The sequence below is a fragment of the Bacillus rossius genome, chromosome 1 (assembly GCF_032445375.1).
Source record: "Bacillus rossius redtenbacheri isolate Brsri chromosome 1, Brsri_v3, whole genome shotgun sequence".
Lineage (NCBI taxonomy): Eukaryota > Metazoa > Arthropoda > Insecta > Phasmatodea > Bacillidae > Bacillus > Bacillus rossius.
In genome coordinates this window covers 370,418,997-370,442,763 of record NC_086330.1, presented here as the reverse complement: position 1 = coordinate 370,442,763, position 23,767 = coordinate 370,418,997, and the positions used below count along the sequence as shown (strand labels likewise).

At 37.2% G+C, this 23,767-nt stretch overlaps 1 protein-coding gene across 4 annotated transcripts in view; it reads left to right on the top strand.

The window, feature by feature from the left end:
• The window catches only part of LOC134528446 (V-type proton ATPase 116 kDa subunit a 1), a 74,496-nt gene that overhangs the window by 14,160 nt on the left and 36,569 nt on the right, over positions 1-23,767 (top strand). The window contains exons 4-5 of one of the 4 annotated variants that reach the window (XM_063362058.1): positions 16,134-16,157; positions 18,408-18,517. The exons of 1 other annotated variant lie outside the window; for it this stretch is intronic. In XM_063362058.1, coding sequence (XP_063218128.1) covers positions 16,134-16,157; positions 18,408-18,517 — 134 coding nt within the window. The remainder of the gene's footprint in view (positions 1-16,133; positions 16,158-18,407; positions 18,518-23,767) is intronic. 2 more of the 4 variants (XM_063362061.1, XM_063362059.1) reach the window with 2 other exon arrangements.

Genomic DNA, 23,767 nt, shown 5'->3' with positions numbered 1-23,767 from the left:
TTTCTCTGTTAAATAATTAAAAAAAAAAAAAAACCTTCTCTGAATGCCAAATAAACAAACATTTAACGTGAACTAAACTCTAAACACTAGTAATGTTCACAAAAGCTGCAAAATGCAAACTTTTGTAACAGCTTAAGAAAACCTATGATATTTATGTTTTGAACTACTTACATACGTCCTGGCTGGTCTCAGGTGACCAACATTGGTTTGTGCTGAAATTTATTGTAGGCTTAAGCATTGTTTCTGCTAACATGTGATTTTAATTCTTTAAATTTAAATGTTCAGTGCCATTCACATTAAACTTAGTTTAGCAGATAATTAATTGAAATTAGTGGGTCTTTGTGAATGTGTGTGAATTTATTTGAAATTATATCAATTTAATTTGCCGTTATTTCTTTTTTTACAATCCTACAATCATGTTAAGAGTTTTTGAACTCTGTCTTTCTTTAACTTTTTGAAAAAGTTTCTAAAGAACCATGTTTCAGGCATTCATCGGAATTGAGCATTTTAGAAATATTTTACTGCCCTCGTGTTTGCTCAGAAATTAGGTTTCGCTACTGCTGTGAGCTAAGTGCAGAGGTTGTAGTGATATTCAACATTTTACCTACTGAAAGTGAAATGCCAAAGCATGAATGTCAGTGTAGGGACTTATTAAACTCTAATACTCTATGAACAATATAAAGGAGCACCTAACAGAAAATTAGTGGAGTGTTTATCATCAGTTTGGTAACATTTAATTGTAAAGGCTAGCAATAATTTTTTCTGTAATAAATCTTCAGTAATAATGCAGACTTATGATTATTTTCTATGAAGTCTGTAAACTAGTGTTAGTTTACGTGCAGATTTGGTAAGCAAGAGTTATTCAGAAAGTAATCTCAAATACTTTGGTAAATTTCTCGTAAGGGCTGAACTTCAAAATTATATATTCCATTAACTGCAAATACTAAAGATCTTACATACAGTGTCAGGTATTTATTGCCAAGACTAATGAAAAAATGTTTCTTTGATGTAATGTACCAAGAAATGGTAACATATATAGCTTATTTTTATGAATGGTATTGTAATGTGCTTCAATGTAATATATAAATAAGTAAAGAATGATAATCACGTAACTGCTTTTTCTTGCGAATTCACGTGTTGTGGCCTCTTGTTTGTTGCATATTGAGTAGCATTGCATTGGCAAGATGACAGCAAAGACCATTTCATATCTCTTGAAATTGTCACAGATAACTAACATGTCTGTTAGTGATGTTAGTTTCTTAATAGCAGTGATGTCATTGGTTAGCATTTTCTTTCGTTGTTTGCTTTGTACAGAATATATTCATGGATTAAGTAGCAATGTTTCGGTTATATTTTGTGTGTTGCTTTTGTAAATGACGGTACATTTTGAAAGCTTACAGAAAACTATTGTGGTCATACTTCTTGTCTGTTGTAAAAATATGATAATGAACTTGTTGATTGTAAGACTGGCTGCCACAACACGTGAAATGGTGAACTTGACTGTTTACTTGGTAGTGTGGTTACTTGAAAGTTGTGGCTACGACAGTCAGGCATAGAACTTGTCAGTGAAGTACACGAGTTGTGTTTGTGACAGCGATGTTTGAACTAATCTGATGCAGATTTTCTCGTTTTAGCATTCTTGTTTTTTTTTAAGGGATCAGCCTGGCAGACAACACTTCCATTTTTTATTACGTTTGGGCCTTGCCACATCCTAACCTCAGTGATGCGTACTTTACTTTAGTGGTATGATATTCCTTGAGAATTGATGTCCTGCACTAAAGTACACCTGTTAGTTACACATAATGTCAGCTGAAAGCTTTCGTTGCTAAAGTTTACATTATATTTCTCTGCTTTTGGGTTTTGTCTTGTTCAGGAGTTGTCTGGCATGTCTTGTCGCAGGGTTCTATGAACGATGACCCTGGCCAATGTCTGTGGAAACACATGCTCTGAAACGTACATTACAAAAATACAGATGGGGTCGCGATCTTGAAGTTGAGAAGTTTATTGCCTGTGGTATAAAACACTAGAAATAAATTATCTTGCAAGGAAGTAAATCCTTACTTTGTATTGCTTCTAAACGTTGTGCTTTTTTAATAATTTTTATAAGAAATATTGTTACTTAAATTTCGTTATTCCAGGTAGTGTACCTTTAGATCATACCACTATAGTAAACTGTAATATGCTTATACATTCATCACTACACAGACTGAAATCAAAGGCACTCCTAGTACAGTGACCTGAACTCTTGTTGCTGAAAAAAAAAAACAACTTAAGAACGAGAGCACACAAGTTGTTTGCCATTTTCTATCTAGGTGGATGTTCTGTTCTGTGTGTGCTAATTGCCTGTTTTGTTTTCCACCTGTGCACAGTTTACCTCCCATTTTGGTTCTACTTGAAATATATTTTTTTAACACTTTCTTCAGTTTTTTGTAGTTTTAAGTGCGTGTTTGCTTTGAAGAACTGCGAGAATCTTGTTGGTGTTTTCAGAATTCATTGGTTGGGCTGTTTAACAAAACATTTCAGTTGGTCTACAAGAATTTTTGATCTGCAGCATAACCAGTGGCTTCATAATATAAATGTTTGCACAATTCTGATGCTCGTAGATTATGTATTGTTATATTTTATTCTTCCTTTATTAATTAGATGGATTTTGATTTTGTATTGTTAATTATTTAAAATCTGTGAGATCAATACATTTCCTTGCATCAGTAAGTAATATCATTAAATAAGTTTTTATCAGTCAAAATATCCTAGTTGTATGTCAAAACAAATGACCGTTCTCAAACAGACAGAATCGGGAATCCAGCTATGGTCGGCTTACGTAACGGAAGAAATGATAAAGAGTCGGGAGTTTGTGAAAGCGACGCACGTTGAGTCCAGCCGTGAATTCCTACTGTTGAGCCAAACGGCTTTGAACGTGAAGTATCGCCTTTTTCTTACAGTTCTAAGCTTGCTCAGCCTCTTGACAAGAGCGTAAATGTTTTATTGAGTCCTTTGTTTCGTTGCAGTTATTTTTTTGCGTATATTGCCAAGTTTTATTTTAAAGTATATATTTTTTTGGTTATTTTTTTTTAAATGTGATTGAAGTTGTTGTTGGTTGGCTTGGGAAGTTTGTTCCTTGATGTAGGATGTTCCATGTGTGTCTAGATGTAACCGTGCCTCGCCGGTCCTCGGTGCTTGCTTCCCCTGTTGTATGGCTGTCAATATCTCCCCTCGGTTATCACGTGACGTGCTGTAATGTGTATCTCCCGTAGCGAGTGTGTCACTGCTCCGTTAGGAGCAGGTCGCCCCTGGTCTTGTCTTGACATGCCCGCGGTTACCACTGTCAGTGTACCTACTGTAGCGATTTAACAAATGATACAAGGCTTTGACGGTTTATTAGTGACAGCTAGGTTAGTGTCATTTATCATTGGGTATTTCATGCAACTGTTTACATTCACCAGTTGTGCACCAGTGTGAACACATTAGTTTATACTTGGGTGCAAATAGTCACACCACTTTACTGTTATTTACTTAACGTATTGTTGAAAAAAAAAAGTTCCAATCATCCTTTTGTAGCTTATAATTTATGTTGTTAGCAGTTGTTAAACCATATGTACGTAAGAGCATTGCGGAGTATGTTAAGGGTGTCGTTCGGCTGGAGCGTGAACGCGCTACGGTGTATATAGCATGTCGTCCTTGCTCGTAGCTGGGTGGCGACTTTAGGAAGTATACTGTTGCTCACCACTCTCTTCTGCCACGTTCTTTTCTCTTCTCTTTTCCCTCTCCCTGCCCCTGGTCTTGCTACCCTCCCTCCTCCCCCTCCAGTACTGTTGGCCTTGAAATGACTGGGGCCGCCGCCTCGTCATGCACCTGAATCGCTCTTCGCTTTTTCAGTTCAGTTTGCCATAGCCATGCCGATTACACACAACATGTTTTGTGTTGCGATATTGCAAAATACTTATTTTAGTGGTTAATAGTAACTGCGTTAACACTAGGTAGGTATTGTGTGTATGTCACACGGACAATTGTGACCGCATGCGTAAAAATAATTATGTCGGAATAACTGTCTTAGAAATACGTGTCTGGACACTACTATTCATAATATGTTGATTTCAATGTGATTGTTTCTCGGTTACATATTTGCAAAACTACTTGAAAACCTCTATGTGGTCACCAGTACAGCCGTGTTGTGGATGAGCATTTTAATTTGCAAACTTTTAATACCAAAAATGTTCAATTATTGAAATTTTCCTTAATTTTTATCTGTATATTTTTTTTAAATTTTAATCAGTTACTAAATTAACTGCATTTCTGCACCAGTGGCGCGGGCAGTTTTATTTAGTCACAAGGGTGTCAAAAAACAACATTGGCAAACAGACAAGTTTTCATACTGACGTCAGTAATTGGGATATTCAGAATATAAATAATTTTACAAGCACATATTGTTACTAATGACTTTAACATTTTGAGATATTATAATGGAATTTTTTACATATCGGTTTTAGGATGTTCGGTATAAAATAAAAAGTAGATAAATTTTTAAAAATATACTAACAAATATATTGTCATCTGAAACAAATTTAACCAAATGTTTTCCGAATGCTAAATCTTTAAAGCAAAATATGCATTAAGTAATCGTTAAATCTTCAAGTAACAAAATTAAAATGTACCTGTAGCAAAAAAAAATTTTCTTCAAGGCAGCTACAAAAGAAATTTGTGTCATTCAACGTTCTTTGTAAGCACTGAATCACTGGCAGTACGCTGGCAAGGCTTCGGACCCCATCCCACCTCCCTCCAGTCTCCCAGCGTGGCGGGAGGGGAAGCAGCCGTCAGGCCGTTACAGGCGGCGAGTAGTTTCACCGATGCAGACGTTTACCTCTATTATTGCCAGTAAGAATTTTCTGCGGTGACATGTCTGTTAAAATGCAGGAATCAATGCAAGAAGGTTCAGGGCATGTCCGACTGGTGAGTTCCTCAAATTCCGACGATATTTACTCCATCCAAAAAGTAGGTTGAGAAGGGTCGTTTTCGTAATATTGGTGGGGTCAGAAAAGTGTAAATTCGGGTACAGGGCAACTTAAATCCACCGGACTGACGTTGAATGTACTTTTTATTCCTTTTCTGCGCAAACTAAAATGAAAAATCTCCAGTACTTTTTAAATGAGTCATAGACGGCACCCTTAAATGCCCTTGACTGTCCGGTCAGCATTTGTCTGTAGCATTCTTTTCCTATTAATTACCCAGTCAATGGAATTTAAATCATCTCACTTCAGTTCAATCTTGGGAAAGCCACAACATAAAATTATTTTTTACAGTAAGAAATTGTAAAAAAAAACTCGAAACCACATAAGTAAAATATTTTAGCTGCATTTGCCTGACAGTCCAGTGAGAGCACGTCTGATATATGTGTGACAAGACCCGTAAGAATGATCGCTAAACATGCATACATAACATACTGCTTACAACGGAAATGTTAGTCTTAAAACAACTAGCAGCTAGGTGGTTCCTATTGCTCTGATTTGTTCATTGTACTTATTTGATTCTCCAACTAATTTAAATCATTTCAAAATTTAATTCAATATTTTCAATTTAATTGCTCATGTGTGAGCTTCATATTACTACTGAGTCACATTTCTGATGCAGCTTCACAATCCTGCGTGGCCATTTTATTTCCTTGTAGCATACTGAGAAGACGAACCTGACCTGTCTTAACTGGTCAGTTTACTACTAGACTCGTTTTTCTGTGATGTATTCGGAATAACGGAATATAATTTCAACCATCCATCCTTTTTTTGTGCACCTACAAAACCTTATTTTTATATCAACATTAAAATGCCCTGATATTCCTAAGATTAATGAACCTTATATAAAATTTTCCATCTTTTATTGGATTAAGTCAGTTATCCATATATAACAAATTAGTCTTCTTTTATTATTGATCATTTTGTATTTTACATGTTATTTTCAAGGTTAAATATTGAAAATGTTTTTTGTTGTTCATCTACTATTTGAAAGAACCTTTGACTTAAGTGTCACCTTATTCAGTTTTGCCGTATTTGGGTCGTTTATTATAAGTTATTGTACATTTTGGATGTTACCATATATTCTGAATAGAGATTGTCTTATATTGTTATATTCATTACAGTTTTTCTTACAAATCAAGGCGTCTGTCTTACATTTCAGGTCATCTTTCAATTCGAGTCGTCTTATAATCTATTGTATTCTGATTAATGGTTTATAGCTTTTAAGAAATCACATAATTAATTATAATAATAAATATAGGATTTTATGAGCAGGTTTAATGATTTAATTAAGATATGATTTCACTCATATCAGTGGTAGCTTGTTATTATTTGCAAATATTTTCAGTCTATTTGTCCAATGTATTAACTATAAAACTTCAGTTGGTCACTAGTACAGAAACACAATAATATGTAGTATTATTAAAAATCTTTTATTAAGTCTGAAGATATAGGTACCTATTAGAGAGATTAGCTGTATTTGTGCTTTCAGAAAAAAAATATTCATTACATTTTTGTGGGCATATGGAGAGTATTAAATATAGATTTAATGTTACCCTTTTCCCTTTATTTTTGGTTAGATAAGAGTTTTAAATCCTGGTTTTACCACTTTAACTATTTATTTTGCCATTTAACATTGTTATGTAAATATTTATAATTTATTTTTGCAGTGTAGGACCATAAATAACCTTGACTTGATGTAAGTTTTTGGACATACGCCATTGCTAAGAACTTTTTCTGTTGAAGAAAAACTAATAAATAAAATAAATAAATAAAAATAAAAATAAAAATACTCAAAAAAAGATACAAAAACACACAAAATTAAGCAAACAATTGTTGTTGTCAACAAGGATATGAACACCACAAAATATTCCGAAACAGGAATATGGTCAGCAAACAAAGAAAAAACAAAGAAAAATTGTACTAAGAGAACGAAAAAATCCCCACAAATGATAACAACACAAAAATATTGAAACTCAAAATAATTCAGCACAACAGTTGAAGCGAGACAAAAAACATGACAAAACGAAAAAACAAACAAATACAATAGTTTTACCTAAACAGAAACAAGCGACGTTTCGGGAACTGCTATCTGCTCCCGTCCTCAGGCAGAGACGCACATGGTACGGAAACACAGGTGCGACTGAGAAGGGGCTGGAAAATGAGGGTATTTATCAGAGAAAGGGCTACATCTTGCTCAGCCAATGACAGACGAGCTGTCTCCCCATTGGCTGTGCACCATGTAGTTAAAGCGGATTGGTTATGATGGGTTGAGTATTGGCTATTGTTTTGTGCTGCAGGGATGTTTCTCTCTTTATCAAAGGGATCTACATATTTTTTAATTCAATGCTCTGCTGGCTGAAAATATTTTTATTGCTAATAATGAAGGCTGATTCTTTGATTTTCCTTTTTATTTTATCGGATTCCTGTATGAGTGGTGTGGAGTCTTCCCAGAGAATTTTGTGGCTATTTTCCCATGTATGTTCAGCAAGTCTGGATTTTAGGGTTTCACCCTTCTTGCAGTTGTTTTTGTGTTCTTTGATTCGGGTGGATAGAGCTCTGCCAGTTTCACCTATGTACATGTGGCCACATTCACAGGGGATTTGATACACACAGTTGTGAGTTTGTAATTTTTCTGTGGCTGGTTTCACCTTGGTAACAATACTTTTAATAGTAGATTTAGAACGGAATGCTGTTTGAAGTATATATTTATTTCCTAGGCGTCTTATTTTTTCTGAAAGCCCTTGAACATATGGAATAACTAGGGTTCCTGCAGGTTTCTCAGTTTCTGTGGATTTGAGTGTTTTGTTGGATTTCAAATGCTGTTTGATGGTGTTGACAGGGTAACCATTGGCTATGAGTTCTTTTTTTATATGATTGTGTTCAACCGCAATAGATTTCTCATCAGAACAAATAATCTCAGCTCGGTTGGTTAGTGTGTGAATTATGCCAGTTTTTGTTGTTTTGGGATGGTTGGATGCAAAATTAAGGTATTGGCCTGTGTGCGTAGGTTTCCTGTATACTTTTGTTTCCAGGCTGTTGTTTTTTCTGCTGACTAGTACATCCAGGAAAGGAATGCTACCTTTGGTTTCTTTTTCATATGTGAATTTTATTGATGGCCTCAGAGAGTTGAGGTGGTTCACAAATTCCTCCAAAGTTTCAGGTCCATGTTGCCAGACAGTGAAGGTATCACCCACATAACGGAGCCAGATTTTTGGAGGGCTATTACTTTTGCTAAGTGCTTCTTGCTCAAAGTTTTCCATAAATATATTGGCCATAAATGGTGAAAGAGAAGAGCCCATTGCCATGCCATCGGTCTGTTTGTAGAAAATATCCTTGAACTGGAAATATGTTGTGGTGACACAGAGGGTAATCATTTCCATGATGGATGGGATTGGTATTATAGTTCTGTCCTTTAGGGTTGGATCAACTTCCAATTTCGCCTTGACAATGCTGAGTGTTTCGGCTACTGGCACATTAGTGAAGAGGCTTTGGACATTAAAACTCACCAGGGTATCATTGTTTTCTATTTTCAGTGTTTTGACTATAGAAATAAAATGATTAGAATCTTTGACAAATGTATCTGTCTGTCCTGCTAGTGGCTCAACAATTTTCAGGAGATATTTTGATAGTTTCTGGCATGGGGAATTACAACAACTGATGATCGGGCGCAGAGGCATGTCGGGTTTATGAATCTTTGGAAGACCGTAAATGTGGGGTGCTTTACTGCTGTGTGGTGTCAGTTCTGATCTAGTTTTTTCTGGGATGTGATTCTGATGTTTTTTGAGAGTTTGGTACACTTTTCTTTCAATGCTGGCTGTGGGGTCTTTTACCAGTTTTGTATATTGATCTGTGGTGATCAAATCAGTAATTTTTTGCTCATAGTCTGGTTTGTCAAGTATGACTGTAGCACGACCCTTATCGGCTGGGAGGATTACAATGGTATAGTCGGATTTCAGAGTTTTGATGGCCTTTAGTTCATCAGGCGGCAGATTCGGTTTAGGTGGACCAGCTGAAGTGATTGCTGTACGCACATTCCAACGAAATTCATCTTGTTTGGCGGCAGGAAGTTTGTATATTGCACTCTCAACAGATGAAACTATGTCAAGTGCAGGAATGTGTCGTGGAGCAATGCTGAAATTGAGGCCTTTTTGTAAAACATTTTCCTCGCTATTGGACAGCTTTCTTGAAGATGAATTAACGACAGTGTTGATGCTCTGTGTTGTGGGATGTGTTTTTGTATTCATCTTACTCGTCAGTTTGGCTAATTTATCTTTTTGCTTCTCTTTGCACTGTAGAGACCTCTTTTGGACCAGATTCGTGATGGACTGATAGATGCGATTGAAATCTTTAGTATTGAGGGTAGACTGAATTTCAAGCTGTAGTGCCGAAATTTCATTGTTCAAATGTGATTTTTGGCAGTGATATGCGGCAATTCTTTCACTCAAAAGCTTTTGGCTGGCTTTCCGGGTTATTTGTTGAGCCTGTTTGCTGTTGACCGGGGATTTGATTGTGAGTCCTCTAGGAATGACTCCCTTACTGCGACATTTACAGAGAAAAGTCAAGTTATTCGAACATTGTGATAAATCAATTAATTTCTTTTCCAACTTCCTCAGAGAAATATGCATACCGGGTCCATACCGGGCATTGATGTTATCTTTAAAAGATTTGTGCAATGGGAGTGCATGACTTGATGTAAGTTTTTGGACATACGCCATTGCTAAGAACTTTTTCTGTTGAAGAAAAACTAATAAATAAAATAAATAAATAAAAATAAAAATAAAAATACTCAAAAAAAGATACAAAAACACACAAAATTAAGCAAACAATTGCTGTTGTCAACAAGGATATGAACACCACAAAATATTCCGAAACAGGAATATGGTCAGCAAACAAAGAAAAAACAAAGAAAAATTGTACTAAGAGAACGAAAAAATCCCCACAAATGATAACAACACAAAAATATTGAAACTCAAAATAATTCAGCACAACAGTTGAAGCGAGACAAAAAACATGACAAAACGAAAAAACAAACAAATACAATAGTTTTACCTAAACACTTGACATAGTTTCATCTGTTGAGAGTGCAATATACAAACTTCCTGCCGCCAAACAAGATGAATTTCGTTGGAATGTGCGTACAGCAATCACTTCAGCTGGTCCACCTAAACCGAATCTGCCGCCTGATGAACTAAAGGCCATCAAAACTCTGAAATCCGACTATACCATTGTAATCCTCCCAGCCGATAAGGGTCGTGCTACAGTCATACTTGACAAACCAGACTATGAGCAAAAAATTACTGATTTGATCACCACAGATCAATATACAAAACTGGTAAAAGACCCCACAGCCAGCATTGAAAGAAAAGTGTACCAAACTCTAAAAAAACATCAGAATCACATCCCAGAAAAAACTAGATCAGAACTGACACCACACAGCAGTAAAGCACCCCACATTTACGGTCTTCCAAAGATTCATAAACCCGACATGCCTCTGCGCCCGATCATCAGTTGTTGTAATTCCCCATGCCAGAAACTATCAAAATATCTCCTGAAAATTGTTGAGCCACTAGCAGGACAGACAGATACATTTGTCAAAGATTCTAATCATTTTATTTCTATAGTCAAAACACTGAAAATAGAAAACAATGATACCCTGGTGAGTTTTGATGTCCAAAGCCTCTTCACTAATGTGCCAGTAGCCGAAACACTCAGCATTGTCAAGGCGAAATTGGAAGTTGATCCAACCCTAAAGGACAGAACTATAATACCAATCCCATCCATCATGGAAATGATTACCCTCTGTGTCACCACAACATATTTCCAGTTCAAGGATATTTTCTACAAACAGACCGATGGCATGGCAATGGGCTCTTCTCTTTCACCATTTATGGCCAATATATTTATGGAAAACTTTGAGCAAGAAGCACTTAGCAAAAGTAATAGCCCTCCAAAAATCTGGCTCCGTTATGTGGATGATACCTTCACTGTCTGGCAACATGGACCTGAAACTTTGGAGGAATTTGTGAACCACCTCAACTCTCTGAGGCCATCAATAAAATTCACATATGAAAAAGAAACCAAAGGTAGCATTCCTTTCCTGGATGTACTAGTCAGCAGAAAAAACAACAGCCTGGAAACAAAAGTATACAGGAAACCTACGCACACAGGCCAATACCTTAATTTTGCATCCAACCATCCCAAAACAACAAAAACTGGCATAATTCACACACTAACCAACCGAGCTGAGATTATTTGTTCTGATGAGAAATCTATTGCGGTTGAACACAATCATATAAAAAAAGAACTCATAGCCAATGGTTACCCTGTCAACACCATCAAACAGCATTTGAAATCCAACAAAACACTCAAATCCACAGAAACTGAGAAACCTGCAGGAACCCTAGTTATTCCATATGTTCAAGGGCTTTCAGAAAAAATAAGACGCCTAGGAAATAAATATGGACTTCAAACAGCATTCCGTTCTAAATCTACTATTAAAAGTATTGTTACCAAGGTGAAACCAGCCACAGAAAAATTACAAACTCACAACTGTGTGTATCAAATCCCCTGTGAATGTGGCCACATGTACATAGGTGAAACTGGCAGAGCTCTATCCACCCGAATCAAAGAACACAAAAACAACTGCAAGAAGGGTGAAACCCTAAAATCCAGACTTGCTGAACATACATGGGAAAATAGCCACAAAATTCTCTGGGAAGACTCCACACCACTCATACAGGAATCCGATAAAATAAAAAGGAAAATCAAAGAATCAGCTTTCATTATTAGCAATAAAAATATTTTCAGCCAGCAGAGCATTGAATTAAAAAATATGTAGATCCCTTTGATAAAGAGAGAAACATCCCTGCAGCACAAAACAATAGCCAATACTCAACCCATCATAACCAATCCGCTTTAACTACATGGTGCACAGCCAATGGGGAGACAGCTCGTCTGTCATTGGCTGAGCAAGATGTAGCCCTTTCTCTGATAAATACCCTCATTTTCCAGCCCCTTCTCAGTCGCACCTGTGTTTCCGTACCATGTGCGTCTCTGCCTGAGGACGGGAGCAGATAGCAGTTCCCGAAACGTCGCTTGTTTCTGTTTAGGTAAAACTATTGTATTTGTTTGTTTTTTCGTTTTGTCATGTTTTTTGTCTCGCTTCAACTGTTGTGCTGAATTATTTTGAGTTTCAATATTTTTGTGTTGTTATCATTTGTGGGGATTTTTTCGTTCTCTTAGTACAATTTTTCTTTGTTTTTTCTTTGTTTGCTGACCATATTCCTGTTTCGGAATATTTTGTGGTGTTCATATCCTTGTTGACAACAGCAATTGTTTGCTTAATTTTGTGTGTTTTTGTATCTTTTTTTGAGTATTTTTTTTTTATTTTTATTTATTTATTTTATTTATTAGTTTTTCTTCAACAGAAAAAGTTCTTAGCAATGGCGTATGTCCAAAAACTTACATCAAGTCATGCACTCCCATTGCACAAATCTTTTAAAGATAACATAAATAACCTTCTTTATTAGTGTGATTTTCTGCTCAGATAGGTGCGTAAATAGTATGTTACAAGCATGTTGCTCTGAGTCTGGGACAAGCCTGTGGTAGCCGAGGTTAACTGTCGGGAGAAACTGCGGTTGTCTGCGGTGATGTCACTGCCACAAGCGCCTCTGCATCCACACAGTGGCTGGACCAGCCTGCACCTCGCTTCTCACAGTATAGTTGGAATGACACTCTACTGACTATTATAGCGTGTTAAAATTATTTTTTTTTTAGCTGTGGGAAGTAGTTTTTGCTTTAGGAAAAATTCATAAACATGGAATATTTTTGCTACTTTCTAAATTTTGTTAGAATTAGTTTGGATCAGTATACGGTATATTTTGTGACAATAGGGACAATGATCTGAAAAAATGTTCAGGGATTAATCAGTTCGTTTTTCGTTTGGTAGGTCTTTCTCCTCTTTGAGCACTGAGGTCTGATTAAGGCACAAATAGTGGTGTCTGCTCGCTGGGTTCAGGATTAGTAGTTGACTGTTGTTCATTCGCAAGTACATAATTGTGCAGGTTGGCTTGTGGGCGTTGTTATCTCTGTGCCATCGATCCGTCCCTCCATCAAGATTATTAGGAAAGAGTGGAACCACATTCAAGTCGGTGTTGTTGGGGTTGTCGTGCTTCTCCCGACTCTTTTCATGATCGTAATTAAAGAAATGAGTTGGTCAAACCTCAATAATAAAAACCTGAAGGGACCATAATTTTGACACTTTGCAATAACGAGGTTTGTATTAACCATACTATTACAAAATTTAATTACAATTTTTTATGTAATTTTTGAATAAAGTTCAAATAAAATTAAAAATACCGTTCTTGTTTAGAAGATGCATAACACCTAATAAAAAAAATAAAAAGCTCAAAGAAAATTTGCACGCAATTTTATGCACACAATATGTATGAAGAATAAAATTTCTAATTATTTTTTTTTATTCCAACCTATAATGAACCAAAGCAAAGAGCATCAGTATTAATATAGTTGAAATTCACATTCACATTATTCTGGTATATTTGTAATAACCATCTTTTACTTCATGCAGTTTACCTTTGGAACAAAAACAACTACTTAATAACCATACTTTTATATTAAAGTAATTATGTAGCTCTATAAATAACTCCTATGTAATTTCTAGATTCTGTGAAAACACTTAGTATTAATGAGAGTTTTGTATTAACAGGGTTTTTATTAATGAGGTTTCACTGTAGAGATTTTAATCTTTCCATTCTTATCAACATGAAATCAATTAATAAGGACAAGATAATATCATTTTATTTCTATGAAAGTTTCATTTTTAAAACAGAAGATTTCGGTGTTATTGTCTTTATTTTTATGTATTGTCATTATTCATTTAAAAAAAAAGTTAAACAAATTTTAAAATAAAATATTTCTTAATATGTATTTTACCAAAATAGTCTCATTTTAATTGACACCTGATGCACTTATGCTGTAAAATCATTAGTAAAAAGCATGTATAGAACAGAACTACTCAAAAAAATAACAATTAATCTGGAATTGTGTGTTTGAAACATGTTCCATCATTAACGTAAGAACGTGTTACTACTGTAAGACATGTGAGATCAAACAATATAATAAAAAAAATTTCCCACTTCATTAGGTCATACATTTCAGTACCAGAATTCATGCTAAATAAATTACATTCAATGATTTTACCATCATAAAACATTACATTTTGTCAAAAGGCTGAGTGAGATTTCACGTTTTTAGTTAAATTTCGGTGCTAAATGTTGTAGTGACGTGCTGTGCGGTTTTATTGCAATCGCTGTATAATCTTGTCCCTATCAATTAATATTCATGCGTGTGCTGGGTGCACAGATAGTGGGCACACTATCACCGTTGACAGCTCTTATCAGCTTGTATCGCCAGGCCTGACTCCCCTCTCGACACAGCGTGGATAAGCCCCAGCGCGTGTGGGCAACGTCAATGTTCCCAACAGCGCCATTAAAACTTCTCTTTGGCGTTCTAGGGAGTGTCCTACTTCTGTTGCATTGCTGTGCTGGGAGGGTTGGAAAGAACTGGTTCATTTTCCCACATGGTTCGGATGTTGGACATTTCCATTCTGCTCCATCTCTTTAAGGTGACAGAGCACAACTCTGTTCTCTCAGGGTTAGATTGCACGTTTTGTTTCCTCGGCTCGTTGAAAAACGAAAAATCTATTACCCTGCACATCTGCGGCTGGTTGCCCCTCTACGTAGCATTAAGTCACAATCCATTTAATTTGTTGCTTTGGACACATGCCACTGAATTTTCTGTGCTGGCGATGTTGAAAATATTTTGATATTGCCTGATTTAGACATATTTTCTGTGTGTTTGCGCATTAATCTTTTTTTTTTCTGTTGAATTTTCTTATGACAAACAGTGCAGTCAGCAATGGTGTAAGTCCAAAACAATAACTTAAATCAATCTTCCCATTCGAAGAACCATTCAAAAAAACATTTTCAGTCACAAATGAATAAAGTTTATTTGTTAAAGGGTGAATATTCATGCGTGGATGAAAAGGAACTCTTGCACAGCTGTAATTAATGCTTGGAGATTGTTGCACATTTGTGTCGGGGCACTTCCGAACAAAAATTACTTGTTGCGTTGCATCATTGGAGCAGAGCAGTTCGGAAGTGGGGTCCGGCAGTTGCAAGAAGCTCTGTGAAGCGACCAGGGCTTCTCGGTGAATGTCGCCTGCAGTCTGGTCTGATGGTCCCGTGGAGCCGAGTGTCCTTTGAGAATTATAGGGTCGGCACGTTGCAGTGCTGTAGCACTAGAACCGAATCATGATCCTTCGAGGTTTGTGACTTCTTCTTCTCGGTCTGTTCAGAACCAAATCCTGCTCTGATGCATACGTAAACTGCGGTTAGGTAATTTGCAAGTCATACTGCGTGGTAATGAAGCTGTAAGATCATTGTGATAATTGCCCTGGCTCTTGTAATGTCTCTTTCCACTTGTCCTGGCTTAGCTAAAGTTACAACATTAGTCATAAATTGTGTGTTAAGTTTTTATGTGAATACAAGAATTGCAGAAAATTAGAAATATGTTTGTGAAGTAGAGGAATGATATAGCTTACTTGTGAAGGCGAATAAATTATTCTGTTGTAAATGGTATAGGTATAACATAAAAGTCATTTATCATAACAATTGGCCAAAGTTGCGTGTTTGGATTTACTTTTGGACTGTGCCTGATGTGGCATCTGCACTTGTACATGAAAGTTGCAGAATCTGTTACGTTTCATTGTAGAGTTTGGTTGTTAACGTATCTGCCAGGTTATCGTTGTATGCATACAATCAGTATTGGATGTTCTACAGTTTTAACTGCCTACCAGCCATTACCCAGATAATCAACAATCACGTTTCAAAGTATTTAAGTGTCCTTGATGAAATATCACTAAGGTTGAGATGTTTGTGGAAAACTGCTACAATTTTGTGAACACACATCTAGAAGGAAATGTGTAGAGAGAAGTGCATGTGGTTTTAGAGTGCATGTCACACCTATTTTACAATGGAAAATATTATTGTAACTAATATTTTTTGCAATATTATTTCAAATTAATGTAAACAATTTGTTTTACCGTAGGTAGGCTTTTATTCCGCACATAAGGTAAATTTAATTTTCTTTTTCTGCTTGCTCATTTAGGCATGTGATAGTCAAGCTGTTTGGCTCTGTGCTTTGCTTCTTATCTTTTGACGCTTGATGGCTGTGGGTGGTGGAACGCATGTGTGTTCGGCGTGAAGCCGAGGTACCGTAAGCAGATAACCTCTCCAACACAAAGTATGCGTAACTGTGGCTGGCTTGTGCGAACTCGGTGGTAATCCCTTCGCGCGGGCAACGAGACGTGCACTCCGGTTAGTTGCTTGGTCGAGAGACAGACGGAAGGTGAGCAGTCGCAACAGTGCTTGTCCGTCGAGAGGCAAGTCTCGGGGGATGAGACTAGGCGAGGTCGCAGTGGCCCGAGAACTGCCCCAGCTTGAACTCCTCTCGCCAAAGTATCGGTGGCTCGTGAACGAAGGAAAAACGCATTAATGTGCATTGTTACTAAGAAAGTATTTATCCCCGGGTAGCTTTCACCTTTGGTCGTGGACTGCCGTGCCTCTGCAGTCAGGTTTGCGTTGTACGTGCAGAATGCTCTGTGGGTCTTGATTTAATATGAAGTGACATTATTGTAGTTGTTTGAGGGGCACTGTCACCTCTGGTACCCGTGAGGGCACTGTAGAAGCTCCCGACTCACATGCATGGCCTTGAAGCACACTCACGTCTGCTCCCCCTTGAGACAGGGAGTGTTTTCCCCGGGGCGGAACTGCGCATGCACAAGTTGCCGCCGTGGAGCAGCGTGTTGGTCAGATCCTGCGCGATGTCGTGCCGAGAAGCACGAAGGAGCATGACTCTTTGACGAGCCCCCGGTCTGTGCGGCTCTACTGTCATCTTGAAGCCTTGTCGCCTGAAGCCACTAGGCATGACAACTCACTTTATGCTTAACTTTATCCTGCCACATTCGGCTGATCATGTGTGGTGATGTCAAGTGTTTTTTTTTTGTTTTGGGGTTCTCTGGAAGTACTTTGTGTCCCCTTGATACTTAACTGGAACACTATGTGCTATTGAGCAAGTGTAACTCATTTGATGAAATGATGCAAGTTTAGTGAAATATACTAATTTGTAAATGTACGTACATATTTCCGATATTGGGCATGGTCACAGCATTTAAAGCCTTATGTTGTGTTTGTACTATCTCAATTTGTCATTTATGTAGGGGCATGATTTCACTGTTCCAGCAGCGACAAGTTAACGCTTGCATGTGCTGGTGGGGACTGGATAGCTGTTGTGTTGTGGACAGATCCTAGGTGAAACTAGACATTGCACTCGGTGGCATTGAAGATGGACAAGCACTGTTGTGTTTTAGAGGACTTGAAACAGTTCGTCTTTGCTTTTCATTAAAGACAAGGCAACTGGTATGCTAAAAGTTCTGATATGAAAAAAAAAAATTCAAAGTTACCTAAGTTTTAAAATAAAATTATTGAATTTATTATAGCATCTGTGGAAATCTATTGTGCTTATTAAGTTTTTATAAGTATTTAATTAAATAAAAATCTTGAAAAATTGTAGCATAAATGAACATGCTGTGCTGAAACTACTAAATATGGCTCTCCTTTTGTGTATACATAATGTAACACTGAAACAAATGTTTCATTAGAGAATTTGAGAATTAGCTCATTGCTTTCAGCAGCTTTTAGATGCATCTCATCACAGCAAATGCTTATTGATGCTGCTGTTGTGTTGTCAACACTGCATGTTTGTGGCTTTTGCATGACTTGTGTTCTGCATGAATTATTTGTGCAGCTTACCCCAATATTAGATCAGTAAATAAAAAAAAATCTCTAAATAGTTTAAGGGGAAAGTCAAATTGGAACATATACCTACTTGTTTTGTTTGCATAATGCAGGACTGGAGGTGTTAAGTAAGCGTAGAAGCCATTCGAGGCATGAGTTGTTTTTGGATGAGTGTTCAGATTCAAGGGCTTGCTTTAGAAGTGTTCTTTCAATAAACCTTTGACTAACAGTGCAGTGCAGGATTCAACACAGCACACACAAACAAGAATTACCAACTGCATGAGTACCCACTCGAGGAGTTACGTTCGTAAGCACAAATACTTTTTGAGATCAAAGAAGTGTGGCGTGAGGTGACGTCCGGAGACTAACGTGCTTGCAGTGCAGTGCGGTGCCGTGTTGTGTTGGAGAGGCTTGCATGCGGTGTGTCGTGTTGCGTGTTCCCGCATGGCCAGGCCCTGTTGAGGTCCCGGGGGCAGGGGCGGGGGGCGGGGGGGGCCCCGCAGCCATGAGGGGGTTGTGTTGCCAGGCTGACCAAGGCTACACTTCGCAGATGACGGACATGAACCGAGAAGAGGAGCAAGTCACGCTACTGGGGGAGGAAGGCATGCGTGCTGGCGGACAGGCTCTCAAGCTGGGGTAATGAATCCACTTTCTGTCCTCGCCCCGTCCAGTGTTCGCACGGTGCAAGGTTGCCACTACGTTCCTACTTGAAGCTGTATCTGCCCCCATATGCCACGGATTCTCCCTCTCGATCTCTTAAAGGGGTCATGCCTTTCATGTACTCTTCCTAGAAATTACACATTTCACAATTTTGGCTTTTTGTGTGGTATTATCCTTGCATTGTGCGAAAACTGCTCTACTTTCTCCTCCGTCTCTCCTCGGCCTCTCCTCTCTCACATTCACAACCACGCCTGGACAGTTGTCATTTTGCACACTTTGCAGTGGTTTGGGTTCGTCAGAGCAGTCGGTCGCACGTAGACCTGCACTTCGACCGACTTTGAGCTCGCTTGAAGGGCTGCAACGCAGGTCGAACACCTCAGTTTACCGTTCGACTCTGGCACCGCTCCTACTCCAAAGCAAAGTGCATTCGAAGCATAGTTTTAGTTCATTGTATGTTTTACTTCGGTGAAAGATTTTTAGCAGAAGTTACACACACCATCTGCCATAGTTGTTCAATTTTCATCTGCCGTCTTTAGATCATGTTACAAGCTGATAATTTATTAGCATAACCCGCTCAGTATTCATGACACATAGGCAGCTTTTCCCTCTGTATCCTAGGCCAGTGGGGTTGTGTTTTAGTTTGTATTTTTTAATTTGTGTTTTTAACTCTGAATGAAATGATTTTCTCAAAGTTATAAAGTTTAAATGGCAATGTTCAAGTTGAATTATTTATTTTCATTTGTATTAAATTTAATGTGTGCATTTACAATTTGTTTCAATGTTACTTTACTAGCATATAGCATATTTTGTTTTAATGTTGAACTATTTTATGTTGTTACATATTTCTGGTGCCTTTAATTCAAAAAAAGTTTCACAGTTTTATGAAAGATTGGATGCCATAAATTAATATGAAGTGTGTGTTACTTACTTGATATTTTAATTTGGTGGTTGTGTCCTTGATGGCGTGGCATCAGAAATATGTCTTTGTTGTGTAACAATTAACCATTTTAGTTGTGAGAATAGCTGATGTGACTAATACAGTTAGCGAGTCAGTGACAGATGTAGCTGTCTTTCTGTACGTCCCTTCACTAATGTGCATGGAATGTGGAACACTGCTTCTCATTGGTGGCTGAGCAACCTTCACCAGTCTGCCCTGTGCAGCTAGTTCCCACGGTAACCACAGTACTAACCTGCTCACCGCTCTACAGGTGTCTACTGCACGCTTGCTCTCTTCTCTTTTTGTTGGTGCAGAGCGTTTCCTGTGTGCTCACAAAATGTAAACAGGCTCGATAAACATACAAACAGTCCGGCTTTCTCTCGTGTTTCGAGTGGATCAGGTGAGCTCTCAAATTTCTTAGTACTTTGGCTTGGTTTACTTATTGAAAATGCTACCATTCACTTAAAAAAATAATTTAAACAGCATTTTTTAAAAATGTATTTAAAAAAAATTGTACATACCAAATTGCAGAGGTATATGGAAAATAAAAGTGGAGCCTAATTACCTTACTCTACAGCTAAGTTACTAAACGTGGACTTTTCTCTATCATGCTGATAATTCATTAATGGGTGTTTAAATTGACGAAGAAATGTTCATGGGGAAGAGTAATGCTCATATTGTTTAAAGTAATCCTCCCAAGGTGAGTCTTTTGAAATAATCAATTCACTATCACATCAAGTGGTTCATGGATGTGCAGTGAACTCGGTCAAGAGCCAGGTTTCATCAATAAAACGTTTTCTGTATTTTAATTGATTTTTTAACTCTTCTGTGTACCAATTCTTAAAACATGTGTTGTGTGATACATATTGTGTCACTGTATAGTGACTGTTATTATTTCACAAATGCCAAACCTAGTGGAGACGTGAATTATTAGATGCTCCCAAGTAAATACAGTTCTGTGCTTATAAACAAGACCTGGTCATGACATAGTTTTGTTTTCTGATGTTTATATTTTAATTCAATAGATTAAGTATATAATTGATTTGTTAAAGAATTAGATTGAAAAAAATGTGTGCAGTGTATTTCATAATTAGTATTTTGGAGCAGCGCTGTGGTTGCGCCACCGGCCAGCCACTGTGGTGAGCAGTGGCGTGTGTGGCGGTATGTGGGTCATCTGCCCCGGTGAGCAATCACGAAGGCTCCGAGACGTGAGCTTGTGACTGTGTGCACATGCGGGGGTGGGGGGGGGGGGGGGGGGCTTCTGGGTTTTTGCACGGACCCGGGATGTGCCCAGTCTAGCCAGGGATGGGGTACGTGCATGGTGTGTTCTGTTGGGGATTGGCCAGCCCTGGCAGCAATTAACGTCGTAGCGGACTCCCCCGCGTCGACTCTAGACGCGCGCTGGCCGAGGCAGATCCAGGCCTCGGTAGGTGGTGCGGGAGGCAGACCCAGTGCAGGTGTTGGCCAGACTGCAGGCAGGCCGGCTGGAACCATAGTTGTCTGTCTCCGGACTTGACTCATGACTAGAGACCTGCAAAATTCGCGGATTCATTGACCTCTAGGATAGACTCCACAGTCCTTTAAACACTCGCAGAAATGACACCTGTTCATTGGCTTCTGACGCGCAAGACGTCTCAACTAGGCTGTCCGTAATTCGGCACTTTCTTGGTTTAGTGTTTCCCATTGGCTCACAGTTCCTCTGATAAAATGTGGGCCAATCACAGAAGCGGTACGAAGGTATAGTTGTTTTGATGCTAGCCTATCGCGAAATGAATCCGCGAATTTTGCATGTCTCTACTCGTGACGTTTTTAGCTATCTGACAATTTTTTTTTTTTGTGTCGGCTTTAGGATACAGTATCACAGTCCCGATTAAAATGGGGAGACAAACTTTGGTAAAATTAAAATTTTTAATTAAGTTGGAGTGATAAAAAATAAAGTTAAACTGCATGTCATCACACTTATTTGATGATGATGATAATATTGGTGAGTTGCAAAGATATTGTGATTGTAGTGCAAATCACTCAGGTGAAAATTGCAGTATGTATTCCATAAATACCAACTTATGCTAGAAATAACGGATGTATTTTTATTTTGCTATGAAGGAAAATTGTTTCCTGTCAATGGCACATCACTGAGCAAGGTGCTTTGCTCCATGCCAAAAAAATTAATGCAAGATACAGTAAATCTTGCGCCTGCAATGTTGTCATGGCGAGACTTGGCCAAAATAATGAAGTACATCTTTGGTAAAAGTGCAATTTATATTCCTAGAACACTTAAACAAAACTTGGATCTGTTGGCTGCTCCATGATTTGGAAAACTTTGTGCTTGAATGATGTGTTTCGACCTTTGGCCAGAGATCCGCAGATGTTAAGTGCACAGTGACTTGGAGTTACGTTTTCTATGTGTGGGGAACTTGAAAGATATCAATGCATGATGCTTTATGCTGCACTGATAAGAAATAAGTTTTTGTCTTTTGTACGAGGCTTTAATAGAATAATTCTTTAAAATTGTTATTTTAAGGATAAAAAAGTATCCAAATGCAAACAGGTGGTGTGGATTTTTTTGTTAGCATTTATGTGTGGGGTTAACCTGTCAGCTGTGAACTAACTCTTAAATTATTTTGAAGTTATATATACTTCTTTAGGCACGTTATGAAAAAATGAACACCAAAATTTTCACAGGATGAAAAAAAAAGCTACATATCAATAAAAATGATGTGCTTTTCAATCATATTCTTTAGTGATTGATATTGAATACTGGTCCATATTAAAAATATATTTATTTATTGTGAAATTAGTAATGAAAATTGTGTTAATAACTTTTTAAAGTTAATTTTTTAATTGTATTTATATAAATGTAGTTATGTTCCCATATGTATAATTTATTTTCATTATAAATTAATTTCTTATTCAAAGAACAATTAAAATTAGTAAATAGAATAAACTATTAGTATATTTATTGATTTTCATTACTAATTAAAATTCATCTCGATTATTTTACTAAATTATAGAATTAATTTTATTCACATGATTACATTAATAATGAACACGTGAGTAATCATTTAAATTTTCTAATTGGTTTGAATTTATACTTTATACCAACCATTTTTATAATATCACTCCTGTCCTTTTATTATTTTATTTATATTATTTGAATGCAAAATTCAAGTTTTTTTTATCATGCCAAGCAAGTACATACTTCTAACGTGCATACACGCACCCATTTTTAAAATTTTTATTTTCAAGTTTTTAAGGTTTAGTTACAGCCTAACAAGATGTGTATGGGATAATATTGCAATAAAAATAAATATGCATGGCTTACGAAATTTAGCTCAGTTTACTTAATTATGCTCCATCATTGAGTACTATCATTGGAACTTTGATTGCATTTTTTTCCCCGCTGTTAAATTGAAATGATAATTTCCTTCTGCAGAATTAGTATAATGCCATTTGAGGAACAGATATTTTGGGGGAATCAATTAAATATTCACTTATAACTTGCATTATTTAAAGTAAAATGTGTTTTTAATATTAACAGATGATAAAAATGTGTAATAATTTCCTATAAGTTGTTTGCTGGTACACTGCAAAAATTACTTATTCCCTAACCTCTTGAACTGTGCAGTACAGCCTGCAATATAAAGCAATTTAGATATAAAAAATGTTTAGAAATCACTTGTGGTTTACTTGTTCACAAATTTAGGATGTTATTTTAAGAAACAAGTTGTGTCTAGTTCCCAGTCATTGAAACCTACGTACGTACATGAGCTTGTAGCAAGCAACGGGCCTTTGTTGCTACAAACAGCCATGAGCAGAATGGTAGTCCCATGCTACTGTTGCTCGCAAGAAGGGAAAGACCTCTTACACACGCTCCAGTTTTCATCCGTCCGGTCGAACAGGTGAAATCGACAATACAGTTTGTTACTCCGGTTGCACTCCAATTGTAACCGGACGGGCGAACATTATCCAGTTGTGCGAGTTTGTTAGTTTTAAAGTTTGTTTGTTTGCCTTAATTAATCCGTATTAACTGAGAAATTATCATGCATTTCACAAAGTTGTGAAAGGGTAGCACTTAAATTTCAGAGAATTTTAATAATTTTTTCTATTATATTTACTAAAAATTAAAAAAAAAAAAAAAAAAACTGTTACAACTTTCCAAGCAGGTAGAGAAAACCAATCTTTTAAAACGACGTGTAATAAATGTACTTATTTACCAAAGTTATTTATTTATTTAAATTTTATTTAAATTTTTTGTTACATGCGCACCAACAGTCCAGGGACTTCAGTGG